At 41.8% G+C, this 15,427-nt stretch overlaps 1 protein-coding gene across 1 annotated transcript in view; it reads right to left on the bottom strand.

The window, feature by feature from the left end:
• The window catches only part of nup93 (nucleoporin 93), a 35,975-nt gene that overhangs the window by 17,775 nt on the left and 2,773 nt on the right, over nt 1–15,427 (bottom strand). The window contains exon 3 of the mRNA XM_034085917.2: nt 12,478–12,595. Coding sequence (XP_033941808.1) covers nt 12,478–12,595 — 118 coding nt within the window. The remainder of the gene's footprint in view (nt 1–12,477; nt 12,596–15,427) is intronic.

Genomic DNA, 15,427 nt, shown 5'->3' with positions numbered 1-15,427 from the left:
CATCCCAGCATCTCTCCTGGCCCTCCGCCTCCTCCCTCTCTCAGTCCCACTCATTTTCTTCCTTTTTTTTATCCATCTATGCATCCTTCCTTTCTTCTGTCCTCCCTCCCTCAGCTCAATGCAATTATAGTAATGGATTTTTTCCCCCTCGCTTGATGGCTTCCGACATCCTGTCTTGAAATGAGGCTAATCATGCTCTTAAGGGTCATGTTTAGTTAATGAAGGGTTTAGGAGGCACATGTTGGAAGAGAAAGGGAAGGGGGGGGGGGGGGTCCTATATGAAGGCCTACCGTCACAGCACACAAAGCAGGCATGTTACACACCTCTAGTAGTGGTCTCGTGAACATGGCATTGCAAACACTCATTCACACACAGACACATGGGATGTAGCCGCTTCATATGTGCAGGCCAGCAAGATGATAATGTGTGCGCCCACGGGCAAACAAATCTATGCTAGACACACACTCATTCATAAGCACACGGAGAGACACTGTATGCCAGAAATCGATTGCAACTGACACAGATAAAGGCATGCAAACAGAGCAAAAGAAGCCTGTTACACCACACACACACACACACACACCACACACACACACACACACACACACACACACACACACACACACACACACACACACACACACACACCACACCCACACACACACACACACACACACACACACACACAACACACACACACACACAACAAAACCACACACATCACACACACCCACACACACACACACACACACACCTACACACCACATCACACACAACACACACACACATCATACACACAACACACACACACACACACACACACAGAGTGTAAACTATGTCAGTATGTTTGGTCTATTTCAGGCAGATGCTCTGGGCTTAGCCAAACTGCATCTGCTGAACGCATGCCATCACTGCTTGAGGGGATGTGTGTGTTATATTTAAAAAGGGTTTGGGGTGGGCAGGAGAAGAGAATAGGATGGAGAGAAAGGGATGTAAATGGGAGAGGGAGGAAAAAAGGATCAATCAGGGAGGGAGGAAGGAAGTAAAAGAGGAAAGGAGGAGTAGGCGTGGCACCAGCTGAAGGAGGGGGGTGAGGTTAGGAGAAAGGAGAGAGAGAGAGAGAAGAGAGAGAGAGAGGAGAGTCCTAGGGCAGAGAAGATGGAACACTGAAAAGTGAGATGAGGACACAGAGACAGGGAAAAAGAAATGCAGGCCGGTCGCCATTTTTTCTACCAGCACTGCTCTCCGCCTTTCACTTTGTCGTACCCTCTATGCTTCTATCCTCCTTTGTGTACCATATTATATGTTATTTTATAACACAGAATTGGCCAGAAAACAAACTAAAGCGATTCACTCCATGACTGTTAACAAACACAGAACATAAGATTAATGTGCAAAACCTGCAGATCATAGAACATTGATTTCATTGTTGCAACAGAGGCTTATAGGACGTATCTACAACAAGAGACTATGTGAGTTCATTGGCGATGACTCCGATGTAATTCCAGTAAATTGAAGGCGTAATGAGACGGTCATCTTCTATATAAAAAAAAAAACATGCGGGGGGGGGGGGGGGGGGGGGGGGGGGGGTGTCCTTTATAAAGCATCTAAAGGAAGGACATTATTCAAATGTTATGTTGTTTCAGCTGGTCATCTGTTTGGGTCCAAGAATCAGGGGGGGATCGGTTAAGAAAGATGCTCTTTATTCACAGATGCTTTTGGAGCTTCTGTCTCTATCCCTGATAAGTATGCTTGCATCTATACTTTAAGCGAGAACCACACTTCTTTAGAGAGTTCATTTACAGGTTCATATTAGTATTTTGTTCCTGTGACATGTTTAAAAAAGCTCTTTATTTCCTCATACTGCAGCAGCACCGTTTTTCACACCCTCGGTCTGAAACCAGAGCCCAGTCTGCTCTGATTGGTTAGCTGGTCGGCTCTGTTGTGATTGGTCAACTGCTTAGAGATGTCCCATATTAAGGGCCTCTTTAAATCAGAATCTTAATAAATGCAATCCAAATAATACCAAACCCTACATGGCATACATGTATCAATTATACTGACTATGACATTATGGAAAACGGCCTCATTACCATGACATGTTGTCCATCCATTTAGAGTCCATTGGTAATACTTGGAGATGATGTCAAACTAAGCATCAACATTTTTTTCAAGCAATGGGAGTGATACCATTTAAAAGTTACTTATTCTATACTAGTATTCACTCTAAACACAATGAAATTAAAACACAATTATTTTGTTTACTCATCTGCTTCCTTTGCATTTGAGCAGATGTTAAAGGGGGTGGGGGGGGAAATGTATGCACTATACACAGAGACAAACAGATGGAAACCAAGATTTAGAAAGCAACGCATTTAGTTTATTTGAGTAGTTTATGGGTTCGGGAACAGTCCCAATTAATTAACTAAAAAAAAACAGTAGATGGGGCAGTTTAAGCCAACATGGCTTATTTCCAGCTGTTGTCCCCGGCCAGTTCGCGTAGACTTTCTGCACATAAGTAGTCAGTCAGTAAAGCTTAAAAATGTGGACACTGGAACTGTCTGTGTCTTCTATAGAACGTTTATAATTTGATTCTCTCTAAATATGTGTTTAGAAAACACACACACACACACACACACACACACACACAAATAATTCGCACATCGATTCCCTCATTATATGTGTGTGATCATGCATCAGATCACTCAAACAAAAACACATTTCACACACCGTGTGTTTTCTTTGTGTCTTTTCTATCAACCTCCATAACTGCCCTGATCCCATTGGCTTTGGATCATTTAAAGCAACTTTATTTATAAATCAAGAGTGGAGACAGACACATATGGAGCTCAGGAAAATGCAGCATTTTGGCTGAACAATAACAGAGGAAGAGAGGGAGGAGGGAGGGAGGGAAGCGGCACAAATGAACCTTGTGAGCAGACAGAATTTGCACAGTTGAGTGGAAGCCTTTAAGAAGGTTAATAAACACTTCAACCATGTCAGTAAGGGGTAGGTCAATGTTAAACAAGCACTGCATTGATTGATCATTGCTCTTTCATTTCCAGTGACTCGGAGTGTCTGATACAATGCTGTTTCCCAGAACAAAGGGCCAACAGATCTGTCACCTTGGTCTCTATTGCTGCATCTTTGAAATACAAGCATTTCCTTTTAGATGTCTGGGTACGTTTGAGCTATTTCTAGGTGTTTCATGTGTATTATGAAATGAGGAATCCAATTGATATCTAACATTTAATACTAGACTAATGCCTACAATGTAATGAACATAGACATGTGTAAGAGCCTGTGTGTTAGGAATACCGCAACACTCTGTGGTTTCCTTTTGTCCTACAAGTGTGTCATCCTGTTTTGTGATGGCTGTCAAGGCCGGATTAGTACCTCCAGGGCACTGAGCGCTCATGGCCCCCCCCCAACCCACGTACCAACAAGTAACACCACGCCTACCCAATCATACCAACATGACCAATATTTAGAATTTTCAGTCAATCTGGCATGTCAAATCGCACACCGATTTGTCAAAAGCATGGGACGCAGCCACATAGTTCAACCAAAGTAAGGTCTAGCCTTTTGCCCTTTTAGTAAAAAATCACAAGACAAAGATACAATGGATAAGATCCCAAGGCAGTGTATGGCTCAGGATACCTAGGTAATATCACTCAAAACCTCAGAGCAGCACCCCACGTAATGCCAAGATATGACTGGCTGGCTGTACAAGTACACAAGGAGTTTTATTAGTTACGAACGTGCCGGGCAGCGTGGTCCCGTGGGTTGGATGCACGTTCATAATGCTGAGGAAAATAACTCTCAGAATAATGTTATTAAACACATTTTACAACTTGAGGACCGAATGTTTTAATAAGGGCTATACAAACGTTCATACTGGGTAGTTTAAAAAAGATTATCCAAAGATTTACAGACCACTCTTTCCCAATGTAAATCAATGGTAAAAAGTGTTTCCGGACCCAGCAACCTAACGGAGGTGTAGTACTGCCATTTGGCCACAACGAATATTCTCATCAGAGTCCGGCACACTTCCTGGGGGCTTGAGTGAGACCTACAGTATACAGAGACGGTTTAGAAAATATATTAATTTGGACCCTATAGAAAAGCTGTGTTATTTATGGCGAAGAGTGAGTGTAATTTAAAACAATGTATGATGAGTGAGGTTGTGCCCGAAAAAAAATAATAAGTAAAATAATATATATATATTTTTTTCATCTTGTCACTGAGGGCCCTCTTGCTCAAGGGCCCCTGGGCACTTGCCCTGGTTGCCCATATGGTTAATCCGGCCTTGGTTGCTGTCCCTGTTATATCTCAGCTCCAATTAACCTATTTCCCCCTCAGTGTACTTGGTGACCTCAAATGACTGCAATATCACTCCCAGCAGGATGTTAAATGGGGACCCGCGGGAGAGAGGCAGCAGTGTGGCTTGGTGTTGATCAGAATGAAGCTTTCCGTGTGGTTTTGTTATTTCTCACTGAAAGTGTCCTCCTGAGGCCAATCTTTTTTTTTTAACTCCTCGTCATCGAGCCAAACACACCCAGTGAGATTAGAGTCACAATTAGTCACAATTTGCAATTATAGTCCACTGTTTGTACAACATGTAATGATCTTAATTAAAACAGTATTCCCAGAGTGCCAGCAGCCATCTTAATAGATGACTACTCACCTCAGTGTTGGCAAGCTATTCAGACACAATGAGTGACCAGAAAAGAAGAAACCCAAATACCTTGTACTGCAATGTATACTATTAAGAATACCGCTGTGAAAAATGATATCTTTTCATTTTGTTGTCACTTTGCTAGAGGGATTGACCTTTTTGAGGATTTAGTTTGTGGAGGTGTTAAAATGTATATGATTATGTGTACATGAGGTACAGGTAAAGGGGCCCTATTGTGCTTTTGGGAGGGTTTTCCCTTTCCTGTAGTGGTGTTATATAGGTGCATGTAACTGGTCCTGAAAAGGCTCAAATCCCAAAGTTCACACTGGAGGGAGATTCTCTCCTCCAGCTTAAAACACCTCCATTCTTTGTTTACTTCCGCCGCATAGTGACATCACAATGTGACACTTGCGCTTATATTGGCTAGAGCTTCGACGCATTGTAAACATTAGGATAAAACATCTGGAAGACTGGACATCTCTAAACGATTGACCTGTCACAACAGAGCCGGCCAGCTAACCAATCAGAGCAGACATGGCACCTTTTACATTAAATGTAAACATGTCAAAGTACAGGCAGAAAATAAATAACCTGAACATTAGCATAATCAGGCCCCTTTAAGTGTTAAATTACTATCACTACACTAAGATGTGATGGAGATGTTATATGGTTTGTGAAAGCCCCATAATGCATTTAAAATTGAAAAACGTAATGTATATTCTTATGAAAACCAATAAGGGGAAAAGGGTAAGAACAGAGTGTGCGGTGTGTGTGTGTGTGTGTGTGTGTGTGGTGTGTGTGTGTGTGTGTGTGTGTGTGTGTGTGTGTGTGTGTGTGTGTGTGTCCAAGTTGCCAGAAGCTAGTGCTCTTCCAGTCAGTCAACCCTGCCAGGGTAGAATAATCCGCTGACGAAGAGAATTGGAAGATGAGTGAATGTAAGAGAATGACAGGCAGACAGTGAATGAGCGGGTAAAGACGGATGCAGCAACTTCTCTGAACCAGAGGAAGAGAGAGGTCAAAAGGAGTCAAGTAGAGGAAAAGAGTAAAGATGAGGTACAGATTAGTGGTGCACGATAATTATCGGTCCGATATTAGGAATTATGACGTCATCCCGATAAACCCGATAAAAGTATTAATAGCCCCGATAATATAAAATATATTTTTTGGGTAAAAAAAAAGAAAGAAATACTTGCGGTGTGGGTGGATTGGGATGAGGGGGCGCTTGTTTTTCACTCGGCTCCTCCCGTTTTGCCAGTACTGTGGTATTAGTGGTTTAGGAAGAGGGGAGTTTTTTCACAAATCCAGCGCTCCCCAACTCATGCCTGGCTGTGACTTCAAGTTTCAGAGTTAGATAGGTTCGCTTGCTATTTGTATTAATGCAATGCAGAAGTTCCACGAGGAGGGAAACAGGCAACGAGCTATAATACTGCCAACCTGATCAGTCCACCTGAAACATCGCCATCGCTACGATGGGTGTTCAAAGCGTACGAAGACGCCTGCGCTGCTAAACTAGCGGCGAATCCAAAGCCAGCTGCAAAGGCACCGGGGGCTTTTACCTATCGACGAGGCTTTTGAAAAAGGCAAGAAGTTTGCCAGAGTAATGCAGGTAATAGTTGTTTCCATTTCTTAATATGGACCACTCATTGTTCACTCATTGTTCAGGGAAACACATTGACATTGACTGATTGACTCAATTATATTTATTTGGGGAAATAATATGGTCACTTTGAAGAGTCAAAAACTGTTCTTGGCTTTGTTTTGTTCATAGTAGTAATGCTCATGTCATTTGCTCACTACTAGTTCTTTTTTTACCACCAGGTGTGCAAAAACTACAGGTACATTTAATATATATATATATATATATTATATTATTATCAGTATCGGGTCTTGAGAAGCAGGAAGTTATCGGTATCGGTTCAAAAACCAATATCGTGCATCCCTAGTACAGATCCTTGTTTGTTACCATTTCAGAAACCCGCTCTTTACTGCACCAAATTAGAATGCCCTTCTATTACATGTCAGACTAAAACGAGACATATAGTAATATAGTCATTTTCTTTCTTCCTTGTCTAAACACGACTACCGTCATGTAACGTGAAAAAAAACGACTTCAAGACAAGACTGCAGGACTGAAAGGCAGAACGTTGTTTTAGTGTGAACAGTACACCAGTCTGATGACCTTGAAAAGCTTTTAGTGAAATTGGCTTTTGCATCCACAGATTGTAATGGCATTGGAAGAGTAAAGCTACTATAACACGTCCACTCCCTTGTTCACAGTTAAAGCTGACTACCAATCATTTTATATACCAACCATCTTCTTAGGCCTAAACTAAACATGACAAACTACAAATCTACTATAAATGTGACAAGTATGTTTTCTGACAGCGCAGCTACATTTCTCTGAATGGCAATGTGTACACCACAGATGAATACAACCACAGTGTACTGTGGTTGTATTCATCTGTGGTGTACTTTGGAAACATGCAATATGTGCCAGGTATCATATATGGTTTATATTTGTCCTAAAGATGACAAATGCCCCTTTCACACCGGCTCGGAGCTGGAGCCTGAAAAGCGCCGGGTTTTCCTGTTCACACCGCAGCGGCGCCGGCTCTTAGCTCCGAAATCCGCTTCATTTCCAGCTCCAAAAAATTGTCGGTCCAGAGGCAAGAGCTTTGGAGCTAAGAGGCGACGTCGCTTGCGTCTCTCTTACGTCGAGGCGTGCAGGAAACTAAACCCACCTCCCATGGGTTGACTGTTATGCCTGCCTACAAGCAGTAGTGCCTATAAACACACTTTATAAAGTCAGGCAACACTAACCTGGGGCCTATACTACGAAGCTGGTTCAACCTAACCTGGATATGTTTGAGTTAGCCGGTTGGCCTAATCCAAAACATACGCGCTCTCGCTAAACTGTACTACGACGCGGGTTATCAAGTGGATCGCTCAAGCCAGCCGTGTCCTATCTAGTTAGGTGCGCGTTCACATGAAAGGGGTGGTATTTGGAGCATTCGACCAATCACAAACATGGAGAAGCGTACTGACAGCGCAGCGTCATACTTCCTGAATGAAAAGTCAACTATAATATTAGACATATGAAGAAGTTACACTTTAAACATCTATGACTTAAACACTTTATCCAGGATCAAAGCCACATAGCTGCACCTGCAAGGTGAATACAGCTGGAAAAAGTGTTTGAATGCGTACATTAACAGGTTTATGATATCACTGCCCCGTCTCTAAGACACGATCTGACTTTAATTACATTTGACTCGAGAGTGTTTCGTCAACTTAATGTGTTGCTTAAAATAATACTTCTGCATACAGTATGTGACACAGTGAGTGTTGCACGGCCAGATACGGCTCAGCTGACTCAGATAAGGAAATATATGATACATTATGAAGTGATATGCCACGGACTGTACTTAATGTTACTCTGATCCGGTTACTTATGTTGTGGCCGATATTTAAGTAAGCTTTCTTAACGCTAATGTTATAATAGTCAGATTGCTCTGAAGATGGAGGTGATATTCTATTAATGTTCACGTTCACACAGTCGGTGATTTTTGCCGGCCGTCTTTCCTGCAACGGCAGCTTTCTGTATTTCCTTTCTCCTGTAATATGACTTGATCGCTTTAAACTCCGCACACTGAGCTCTGATTGGTCAGCAGGCAGTGCTTTCACTGAGTTGAGCTCTTAGCCTGCAACCTAACCTGGTCCCGACCAGGTTAGCCGCTAAGCATAAGTTACCATGGAGATCTAGCCTGCTCAAAAGAGAACCAGCTTCGTAGGACCGGAAAGCCGGAGTTTTCCCTGAATTTAGCCGGCTAAGCGAAAATCCTGCTTCGTAGTATACCCCCCAGGCTTCGTGTGATTCTGTTTATTTGTGCCTTACTTTGACCATCCGTTCGCTGTTATAGATCATTGTGGAGAGAGGCAGACGTGTTGTTTTGTATTATTGCAGCTATCGGATGCAAGTAGTCAGTTTAGCATCGGTTGCTATGCCAACATCACCCGTTTTATACCAGAGAAACTTTCATAACAGCGTTGTGATACCAAACAGTGTCAATTCAGACTGACACACATTCACTTAGGCTAAGGGAACTGGGGATATGCATCAGCTGCTTGTGTGAGTCGGACAGTGAATACTTTAGAGCGGCCGCTGCAGTGTGAGCTAACCGGGAGCTAACGGGATAATAAACTCCCGTGGAAGAGCAGCCAATACTGCAGCGGTCGGTAAATGCTGCAGAAACACATTAATAAACAATGAACCACGGCACTCTGGAGAAAAGTATAAGGTTGGAGAAGTCGTTATTCAATTTATTCTGGCTTCGTGTGATTAAAAGCAACACGATCATCGACCCGACGCTGTTGTTGTTGTTGTTGTGAGCGCCGTAATGGCTGCCGTTGGGGAGCAAATCAGCGATGTAAACGGTGACGTCATGACGCAGCAGGGGCAGCTCTGGGGCGCCAGTGGGCGGTGTGCACAGAGCGGGAGCTGAAAAGGGAAACCGGAGCTGAACCAGAAAAGCTCCCGCTCTGAGCTAGAAAGGGAAAAGCGCTGGTGTGAAAGCCGCATAAGTGGACACACATCTTTTTTTGTATTCGGTGAAACTCTACAACACCGTTCAGTGTTTGACTTGAATTATTTCTTACACGTGACAACTTCAAGGCAGGTGTAAAAATAATATATATTACATTACATTATATTACATTGCATTTAGCTGACGCTTTTATCCAAAGGGACTTACAATAAGTGTGTTCGACCAACAAGATACAAACTTGAGGAAAACAGAATCATATAAATACATCAGGTTTTGTTAGCAATTCTATCGCTCGAAGTGGAGTCGAAAGAGACGAGTTTTCGGTCTGCGCCGGAAGGTGTGCAAGCTATCTGCTGTCCTGATTTCAATGGGGAGCTCATTACACCATTTTGGAGCCAGGATAGCAAACCCACGTGTTTTTGTGTATATATTAGGGGTGTAACGGTTCACAAACATTTCGGTTCGGTACGTACCTCGGTTTTTAGGTCACGGTTCGGTTCGTTTTCGGTACAGCAGAAAAAATTATCACAAAACATAAAACATTTTTTTTAAATTATTATTAAACTGTGAATAATGTATTTACTCAAATAAATACAAAATATAATAAAATAAACATTAAGGTGCAGCATTTCGATGAACTGAAATAATCTGTATTTGAACTTTACTGTACTAGTACTCACAAAACATAAACTATTAGTTTTGGGTTTTTAATTATTATTAAACTATGAATATTCACTCAAATAAATACAAAATATAATAAAATAAACATTAAGGTGCAGCTTTTCGATGAACTGAAATAATCTGTATTTGTACTGTACTGTACTAGTACCTAAGCAGCCAGTTTGACATTAGGACTTGCTTGTCATTGTATGTTCATGTTGTTTTAAAGAAAGATGAACTTGTCCACATGGCTGCCGAAAGGGCAGATCTGCTGGCACTAACAATGTCTCCTGCTGTGGAGAACACCCTCTCGCTAGGGACAGAGGTAGCAGATACAGCCAGGTAGCGCTTTGCTAACATGGCAACATAAGGATATTTGGCGTTTGTAATAGCTTTGGCTCGGTCTGAACTTTTTGCGAGTGGTGGAGGCTTAAATGCTAGCGGGAGTTGGGTTAGCAATTCAGTCTTTTTTCTTTTGGTACCGGTGATATTCACGTTTGGGTGATGCCTTTTCAAATGAGTGTGCAAGTTTGATGTATTGCCAGCCGCGTAACCAATGTTAGTTGAACAATGCCGACAAACAGCTTTGGTTCGGTCCACCTGTCTTTGTCCGTCATCCTTGTACGTAACTGCGAAACCATGTTCCCAAACCGGAGACTTCAATGATGCTGGAGGACTTTCGAGCTCAACTTTATCTGCGTTCGCCATTTTGACACTTCCTCAAATTACTGACTACATTTGAACGCATCCCTCTGACCAGCTCTCATAGTATGCCTCTCGTCCAATGAAATGACTTGCTCGCTCTATGATGCGTTGAACCCAATTTGAGCAAATTACTCTGAATGCTGCGACGCAGCACCTGAGATTACTTCCAAGAAGTTGTTCACGTTCTCAATTTTATACACTTCGGTATAGGGGTGGGCGATATTGAAAAATATATTATCATGATATTTTTCAAGCAGTATCACGATAGACGATATATATCACGATATTTTTTCATGTCGGTTATTATGGTTATTTTTCAGGTTACTTAACAGTACAAGCACCTACAAGGTAACAGAAACTAAAACAAAAAGGAGTAACAGACCAAAATAGCATTTCAAGCTGGTTTTATTTCTGAAATGAATAACTAGCAAACTAAAGATCATGTACATCCACTGCACACATAATCTGAAATAACAACTCATATTTCTCGCATCAAATGACATCAAAACGCATTTTAATGGCCAAACTAACTTTAAAATAGGCATTTTCCACTGAGAATAAAACGAAGTTCGGCCATGTTTTCTTTTTCTGCAGGGAGAAATTTGAAGATCACGTGACATAGACGCCAGCCATTGGAATGAATGGTGAAAAAAAACGGGGTTTGTCAAACAGAGCACATGGTGTAGGCCAAACGATAGCTGGGGATTCTGGGTAGTGTTCTGCCATCCTTTACTCCGAAAAAACATTTGTTTCTCCGAATCGAAGGGGAAAAATACAAAAGCATTGCACACAATTTAAACCAATCAATGTTGTGTAATTAACAAGGATAATCTGGTGTTTTTAGTCGATGAGTAGTGCAGATATCACTGTAAAATCAATCGACAGTAAGAGGAATACTTACTTCCGGGTCTACAATTCTCCGTTATCCAATGGGAATGGACGCTCACATTGCCTATAAGGGCAGCCGACACAAACGAATGCCGTGCTTCCATGAGCGTCAAATCCCGCCGCAGATGGGAATACATTGCAATCAGTTGAAAGCTATTTGCGTCCCTTTATGAAGCTGAAGGAGACTAGGAGCGTTACAACTGCACGCCACGGACACTGACCAAACGTCACTCCTGGACGATTATGGACTTTTAGTCTTTATTATTTACTTCATTTTATATTGTTTTATAGGTTTTACATTTTAACCTATATTATTTAACAGTAAAATAAGCGAAATTTCCTTTCAAGTTTATCTTTTAATCATTCAACCTCTATTATAATGATCCTTAAGTTTATATTATTGAGGGGAATTTCTTGTTTTAATTTATGATGTGTGCCATTTTGTAAAGCACTTTGAGCTGCACCTGCTGTATGAAAAGTGCTATATAAATAAAGCTTTATTATTATTATTATTATTATTATAATTATCAGTACATCTTCTATAACCGCAATAACTTTTATCTATCAATTGCTAAAATAATGCCTGTATGTCAAGCTAAAGCTTATTGCTCTATGGTAATAAGAATCTTACCGAGTTGCCTGTGTGTATGTTTTTAATCAGTGACCCCTGAACCTCGGCCCTAGCGAGCCCCTAGTTACACATTCCAACCAACAGTTGTGTTTTCTAAATAAATGTATTTTGAGTTCAGATGTCATTATATGTAGCTAATTAACGTTACATTGGCCCTAAAACAAATGTTGTTCCCTGGTTAGCTGATTAACCAGGTGGAAAAAAGCTATCTTTCTCCATGTCATGCCAAGCTTAAATCAATCTCTGTTGTTATGACATCTCAAACAATGTAAAAAGGTGAGTCAATCTTTGGTGAAACCCATCTATGCAAGTATGATAAGACTTTAGAGCTAGCAGACAGTAAGCCTCATGGCCTATAAGCTTTTTCATACCTGTATGTCAGTGTCTTTGACCGGCTCCAGGGGCTCAAACGTTGTGGCTGCACTTAGACTTTCCAACCTCTGGGAAATGTGGAAGATGTCTAAACCTCTGGAACCAAGGAGGATTGACCTGAGGGTGAGAAAGAGACGCAGTTAGGGTTGAATGAATCAAATGGAAAGACTCAACTAAAAGCTAGACTGACTAACTGTAGTTGGGCTAGACCACCACTAGAGGGCAGAACAGGCTTACGGTTCAATCCAATTACACAGGGTTAGTCTGGAGGAATTTATAAGAGAAATTAAACTAAGAATTAGGGATGCTCCGATCGATCGGTCACAGATCGAGATCGGCCGATACTCATTCTCTACCGATCGATCGGTGCTCTCAAAACATGCTGATCGTGAGAGCCGATCGCATGACGTAAAATACATGACACTTTTCTCTGTGTGCGGCAAAACAAGCTCGCCAAAATGGCTTCACCGGTCTGGCATTATTTTAAGGTGTCCGAAAAAGAGAGTAAAATAGCGGTATGCAGCGTGTGTGTGTGAAGCAGAAATCCTGCAGCTTCGCCCGCCGGACCGGTGAGCGGAACGAAACACACAAGAGTTACACCTAACACACTTGCTGTAAATGCTGTAAACAGCAGTCGCACTAATAACTATAGTTCTTCAAATCTTTATTCTTCCCCTTATTTCAGCCAATACTTTGGCTCTCCATAACTTCAGCTTATTTTCAGCTACAGAAACCATTCAAATATTAAACTATTCAGTCTGTTCAGGAATCGATGGAAAACCTTCAACTTTCTCAAAATATGTTGTACTTTTTGAAATATTCAGCTTTTTAAACAATTTTTTAACAATGAAGTCAATGGGAGATGCCTTCAAATCCTGTTTTCCTACACTTTGCGCCAAATGCTTCTCCTTCCACATAATTTCAGCTAGACACTTCATTCTAAATTTCAAATGATCACAAGACCTTCAGCTATTCAATTCCTATTCAGATTTTTGATATCTTTTAAACTTTTTGAGATATTGAATTTAGTTTGGAGCTTAGCAGAGAGGCCTTTCCAGATCTTAAAGAGCCTGTGACACGGTTTTCCCCCCATCATCCAAACCCATCAATTTGAGTAAATATTGTCCCCTTGAAAACCGTTACTGAACTGATTTTGGATATTTGTACTTTGATAACCATTAATCTGCCTTCAATGTTGACAATTTTCTGGATCTTCTCGCGGATTCTTCAAGTCCCGCCAAATGATGGGTGACGTCATTGCGGGCACAGCGCTCCAGCTGCACCGTCCAGGATCCCAGCATCTGCATGAAAACCTTTATATATATACAGTCAGATGTAAACGCACGACGGCGCACACAGCAGCAAGCTCAGACAGCGATGACAGGTTAATGTTGAACGTGTCTGAGAGCTCATATGAGGCTGAAGGATCGGTTTATGTTGTATCTGTTAGAAGTTTAGGAATGAGGTGCGTCAATATGGGCGATCATACGGTCATGTAGCCAGTGGTGGAATGGGACTACAAATCATCCCGGGACTCTCGACCGGCCTCTTCGGTACCGCTAGTAAATTGTCAACGGGGGGAGTGGGGGATGTCAGGGGCGGCGGGTGCTGTAGATAGTAAATGTAAATATGTAAATATTTGTGTCACTGCATCCTGGTAAAATACAAATATAATGTATAATGTCTGTGTCTTTGACCTTAGCGCGGCTCGCCACCTGTGCCCTGTACTATGAAGCCAGTTCAACAGACCCTGGATATGTTTGAGTAACAAACAAACTAACAACAACAAACTAACAAACGAGATCTCGCTAAGCGGTCCTACGATGCTGGTTATCAACTCGGTAAATCAAGCCAGGGTTTCTCTCTCCAGCTGAGAGCGCGTTCACGTCTAAGACACGAGTGGATCTGACTTTAATTACATTTGTCTCGAGTGTTTCGTCAACATAATGTGTTAAATAATACTTCTGCATCCAGTCTGTGACACTGTAAGTGTTGCACGGCCAGATACGGCTGGAGAAGCTGACTCAGATAAGGAAATATATGATATATTATGATATTATATGATCGATGATCGACTGATTGATGATGTAATATGAATGATAAGTGCGACACCTCGGCGTCTTCTCTGCATACGGCAGTTTAAACTATATTTTCTTTATCCTGTAATATGACTTGAGATTTAAACTCCGCACACTGAGTCAATCTCTTTTCTATAGACGCCAGAGGCGGGCAGCGTCAGGTAAAAGAAGTGATTTAGCCTTCTCAAACCTGAGCCTCACGCGCCGCCTATGGGGGATGTGCTAGTTACTTATCCGACCGGCCCACTTCGGTACCGGCCCATCGGGATTCGTCCCGATGGCCAGTCCGCCACTGCACCCAGCCCACGTAAATTGTCAACGGGGGGAGCCTCGCTGCGGGGAAACGGTGGACCTAGTGTCCCGATCGGAGTGGGAATAATAATAATAATCCGTGCATTTTATCCATTAATTTCCCCAACATTGTGGTAAAAAAAACACACGTTTAATCCATGTTGTTGGTGCCTACTACAACTACAAAAAGCATCGGTTTGTTTTCTCATCAGGAAATGCAGACCGGCACAAACAAACGATTATTGAATGTATCATATGTTTGCCGAATTGACATGAAAGCACTAATAAATGTAGTTTCATCCACTTGAGTTTACAACCACAAAAATAATCGATTTGTTTTTATATCACATCCGACGGGAGGAAATTCAGCAGCTCTCACTCCCGATTTTTAATCCTAATGTAATCATCATCTTCACCACGATCATTTATGTTTATGTCGCCGAATTGACATGAAAGCACTGACAAATATGAATATACTGTAGTCAACTTCATTAAAACGTTATTAACGTGCCTAATCTCAGTAATTCACAATTTCTACGCATGACAACACACTTTGTCCGTGTTTGGCTCTCGAGTGCTT

The sequence above is a fragment of the Pseudochaenichthys georgianus genome, chromosome 6 (assembly GCF_902827115.2).
Source record: "Pseudochaenichthys georgianus chromosome 6, fPseGeo1.2, whole genome shotgun sequence".
Taxonomy (NCBI): Eukaryota; Metazoa; Chordata; class Actinopteri; order Perciformes; family Channichthyidae; genus Pseudochaenichthys; species Pseudochaenichthys georgianus.
The sequence above is the reverse complement of the archived record's forward strand: the minus strand, read 5'-3'. Positions and strand labels throughout refer to the sequence as shown.